Source organism: Etheostoma spectabile, chromosome 4 (assembly GCF_008692095.1).
Source record: "Etheostoma spectabile isolate EspeVRDwgs_2016 chromosome 4, UIUC_Espe_1.0, whole genome shotgun sequence".
NCBI lineage: Eukaryota > Metazoa > Chordata > Actinopteri > Perciformes > Percidae > Etheostoma > Etheostoma spectabile.
Window position 1 is genome coordinate 27,377 of NC_045736.1, and position 4,903 is coordinate 32,279.

At 44.1% G+C, this 4,903-nt stretch overlaps 1 protein-coding gene across 2 annotated transcripts in view; it reads right to left on the reverse strand.

Annotated features, from left to right (window-relative positions):
- Nucleotides 1-4,903, reverse strand: part of tfr2 (transferrin receptor 2) — a 31,441-nt gene that overhangs the window by 10,624 nt on the left and 15,914 nt on the right. For both annotated transcript variants that reach the window (XM_032514560.1, XM_032514561.1), the window contains 2 exons: nucleotides 4,164-4,406; nucleotides 199-338 (listed from right to left, as the gene is read on the reverse strand). In XM_032514560.1, coding sequence (XP_032370451.1) covers nucleotides 199-338; nucleotides 4,164-4,406 — 383 coding nt within the window. The remainder of the gene's footprint in view (nucleotides 1-198; nucleotides 339-4,163; nucleotides 4,407-4,903) is intronic.

Consider the following 4,903-nt stretch of genomic DNA (forward strand, 5'->3'; position numbering starts at 1 on the left):
CTTGTCGCAAAGTGACGCATGCACGACTCAAATCTGCACTCTCCTCACATCGGGGAGTGACAGTTGATCCATAACGGATAAAGTCCAGACCGAACTTTCCGACTTCAACTGTTGTGGGCGGGGCTAACTTAGGCTAAACGGGCCTTTTACATCCAGAAGCAAACTGTTATTATGTTATGTTAAAGTCATATATTACACCTGAGCAGCTTGGCGGCGACGGTGGCGCTGATTGGCAGGACGGGGATCAGCGGCAGGCCGGAGGACTGGATGGGTGGGAACTGAGTGTGGTTGAAGGAAGGGAAACCGGGGGTGAAGGGGTCACCTGAACCCAGGTGGACCTGTAATTGGACGACACAGAGGGAGAAGCTGATCGGTCCGGAAAACAAACTAAACTGAACATATATGACCAGGTTAAAAAATTAATAAAAATTAATGTGAATGATTTTGATTTTAGGTTTTTAGCTGTAATTATTAGTCATTTTATCTAATAAAAATAAAACTTGTGTTATGTCAGCTTGTTAAGTGAGAATATTTCTCTCTGTGACAGTAAACTAAGTGTGTGTGTTTGTGTGTGTATGTGTGTGTCTCTGTGATCTGGCGCTCCACCAAACTGGAAAATTCTCGTTTAACCTGGCAAGATAGTCTTAAAACGTATAGGAAGGCCCTCCGTAATGCCAGAGCAGCGTACTACTCGTCATTGATAGAGGAAAATAGGAACAACCCCAGGTTTCTTTTCAGCACTGTAGCCAGGCTAACAGAAGGCACAGCTCTACTGAGCCAAGTATTCCCATAGCTCTTAGTAGTAACGACTTTATGAGGTTCTTCAATGATAAAATTAAACTATTAGAAGCAAATTCACCAAGACCTGCCTTTAACCTGTCTTATCTCTAAACTCAGGAACGTTAGAAACACGCTGTAAACCAGATACATGTTTTGACTGCTTTGCTTCACTTGATCTTTATCAATTAATTCAATTTCTTCATCTAAGCCATCAACCTGCCTCTTAGATCCCATCCCGACTAGGCTACTTAAAGAAGTTTTACATTAGTCAACACTTCACTACTGAATTACCAATTTGTCTTTATTAACAGGCTATGTACCACAGTACTTAAAGTAGCTGTAATTAAACCTCTTCTGAAAAAGCCAAACCTTGATCCAGATGTTTTAGCCAACTATAGACCTATATCCAACCTTCCATTTCTCTCTAAGATTCTTGAGAAAGCAGTCGCCAAACAGCTGTGCGACTTTCTGCATAGCAACAGCTTATTTGAGGATTTTCAGTCAGGATTTAGAGTTCATCATAGCACAGAGACAGCACTTGTTAAAATTACTAATGACCTCCTAATTGCATCAGACAAAGGACTTATCTCTGTACTTGTGTTATTAGATCTTAGCGCTGCATTTGATACCATTGACCATCGATCTCAGTTTGTTAATGTTAACGATGAATCCTCTGTGCACGCCAAGGTTAGTCATGGAGTCCCACAAGGATCTGTGCTCGGTCCAATCCTGTTCACTTTATATATGCTTCCTTTAGGCAGTATTATTAGGAAACACTCCATAAACTTTCATTGTTATGCAGATGATACTCATTATATCTATCAATCAAGCCGGATGAAACTAATCAACAGTTAGCTAAACTTCAAACGTGCCTTCAGGATATTAAAACCTGGATGACCTGTAATTTTCTAATGTTAAACTCAGATAAAACTGAAGTTATTGCTCTCGGACCCAAGCACCTCCGTGACGCACTATCCAAAGATATAGTTACTCTGGATGGCATCACCCTGGCCTCCAGCACCACTGTGAAGAATCTTGGAGTCATCTTTGATCAGGACATGTCCTTTAATTCCCACTTAAAGTAAATTTCAAGGATCGCCTTTTTTCACCTACGTAATATTGCAAAAATCAGGAATATCCTGTCTAAAAATGATGCAGAAAAACTAGTCCATGCATTTGTTACTTCTAGGTTGGATTACTGCAATTCTTTACTATCAGGCTGCTCGAAAAAATCCATAAAGACTCTACAGCTGATCCAGAATGCTGCAGCACGTGTTCTGACGGGAATCAGGAAAAGAGATCACGTTTCTCCTGTTTTAGCTTCTCTGCATTGGCTTCCTGTAAAATTTAGAATAGAATTTAAAATCCTTCTTCTCACCTACAAAGCTCTTCATGGTCAGGCTCCATCTTATCTTAAAGAGCTCATAGTACCTTACAACCCTGGGAGAGAACTACGCTCCCAGAATGCAGGGTTACTGGTGGTTCCTAGAGTCTCTAAAAGTAGAACGGGAGCCAGAGCATTCAGCTATCAGGCTCCTCTTCCTGTGGAACCAGTTCCAGTTTGGGTTCGGGAGGCAGACACCGTCTCCACATTTAAGAGTAGGCTTAAGACTTTCCTTTTTGATAAGCTTATAGTTAGGGCATAGATCGATATTGTTAGGGAGTAGTAGTTAGTCACATAGTTCCATAATATAACTAAAGGGAGACTTGGCATACAGCCCGATCCGTTGGGGGGAGTCTGGCTCCGACCGGGCTGGAGCTCTCTTTACCTTGTCTCTCTTGGTTTTGTTGTAATAATGTTTTAGACAGCTTGGGACTTATTTTGATACACTAGTTAGGGCATAGAATCGATAATGTTAGGGAGTAGTAGTTAGTCACATAGTTTTCAGATTTATCTATCATATAATCAAGAAATAATAGAACTAAAGGGAGACTTGGCATACAGCCCGATCCGGTTGGGGAGAGTTCTCTGGCCCGGCCGGCTGGAGCTCTCTTTACCTCGTCCTTGTTTTTGTTGTAATAGTTTTAGACAGCTGGGACTATTTTGATACACTAGTTAGGGCATAGAATCGATATTGTTAGGGAGTATAGTTAGTCACATAGTTTTCAGATTTACTAACACATAAATCAAGATATAATAGAACTAAAGGGAGACTTGGCATACAGCCCGATCCGGTTGGGGAGAGTTCTGGCCGGCCGGGCTGGAGCTCTCTTACCTCGTCTCTCTTGGTTTTGCTGTAATAGTTTTAGACAGCTGGGACTTATTTCGATACACTGAGCTCCTCTCTCCCCTATCTTTCTATCTTTTCATTTAGTGCATCCATGTCCCAGAAATGCGTGTTACTAACCTATTTCTGGGAGTCATTCCCGGAGTCCTTATGTTCTTTTTTCACCAGCATGTTCCCTTGGATCAGAGAGGCTCCGAAATCAGGGTAGCAGCTGTCGCCATGGTCCGCTACACGTTGTGATGCCATGTTCAACTGCTACACTGCGGCCCTGCTACGTCCTGCAACGTCCTGCAACGTCCTGCTACGTCCTGCTGTGCCTTGTAATGCCGCACAGCGTCCTGCTATGCCATGAACTACTACAAAGAACTTCTACAAACTACTAATTTTTTCTATTTTTATTGCCACTCTTCATTCAAACCCAACCCGCCCGTCAGCACCGCCTACCAAGAGCCTGGGTCTGCCCGAGGTTTCTGCTAAAAGGAAGTTTTTCCTCGCCACTGTCGCACTGTTGCTTGCTCTGGAGGAAACTACTAGAACTGTTGGGTCCTTGTAAATTCTGGAGTGTGGTCTATCTGTAAAGTGTCTTGAGATAACTCTTGTTATGAATTGATACTATAAATAAAATTGAATTGAATTGAATTGAATTGTGCGTGTGTGTGTGTGTGTGTGTGTTGTATGTGTGTCTCTGTTTGTGTATCTGTTTGTGTGTGTCTGTGTATAGGTGTGTGTAATTGTGTGTATGTGTTTGTGTGTGTGTGTATGTCTGTGTTTGTGTGTGTCTCTGTGTTGTGTTGGTGTGGTTGGTTTGTTTTGTTTTGTTGGGGTTGTCTGTGGTGTGTGTTGTGTGTGTGTGTGTGCATGTTGGTGTGTGTTTGTGTGTGTCTGTGGTGTGTGTTTTGTTGTGTGTGTGTGTGGTGTCTCTGTGTGGGTGCATGTGTGTGTGTGCTAATGGAGTTTGTAGATGTTTGTACACAGCAGTGTGTGTGTGTGGTTGTGTGTGGGTGTTGTGTTTGTGTGTGTGTGTGTCTCTGGTGTGTGGTCTGGGTGTGTGTGCACGCGTGTGTGTGTGTGTGTTTGTGGTGTCTCGGTGGAGTGTTGTGGTGTGTGTGGGGGGTCTATGTCTCTATGGAGTGTTTGTGTGCGTGTGTTTGTTACATGTTCCGACACAGCGGTGTGTGTGTTCAGTCCGAGGCGTCGGGGGTCCTGCGGCAGGTCGGCGGGGTCGGGGTAGATCAAAACTCCGCCCGCCCCGCTCCTCTCAGCCAACCAGACCTTCTCAGCAAAACTGACCCCGCCCCCAACACGCATCACCACCACAGAGCCAACCACAGACACGCCCGCGCTCTTCAGCCAGTTGAAATCCTCCGGGCGGCCGTAGTTGCCGTAGACCACGCCCCCCTGCGGAGAGAGAGAGAGAGAGAGAGAGAGGGGTTGCTTTTTATCATAAACAGTGAAAGAAATGGACCAAAAGGTCCCGTTGCTCTGGACAGAGACCAGTGAAGTCTATTAGAAGCTCTTTTCCGGTGATGGCTGAGCGTTACTGTGCAGCCTCCAACTAAGCTTAAAGATGTAGATGTGACGTGAGCAACCTGTCTGAAAGTTGTAAGTCTTCTGGTAGCTGTGCAAGAGAAATCTCAATCATTCCCAATCAGCAGAGACGGAGAAGTAGGTATATGTAAGGAGACAACATAGACACAGGCTAATTACTGCTAACTAAAATGCTAGTTAACATTAACATAGGGACAGGGTTATTACTGCTAACTAATGTGCTAGTTAACATCAGGGCTGACTACTCTCTGTAAAAATAGAGGTGAGCAGCACGACTGGTAAGTCTAGCAACTTCAGTTCAATTTAGTGGACTCCATCTGCTGTGGGCAGTGACGCGTTGCATCCGT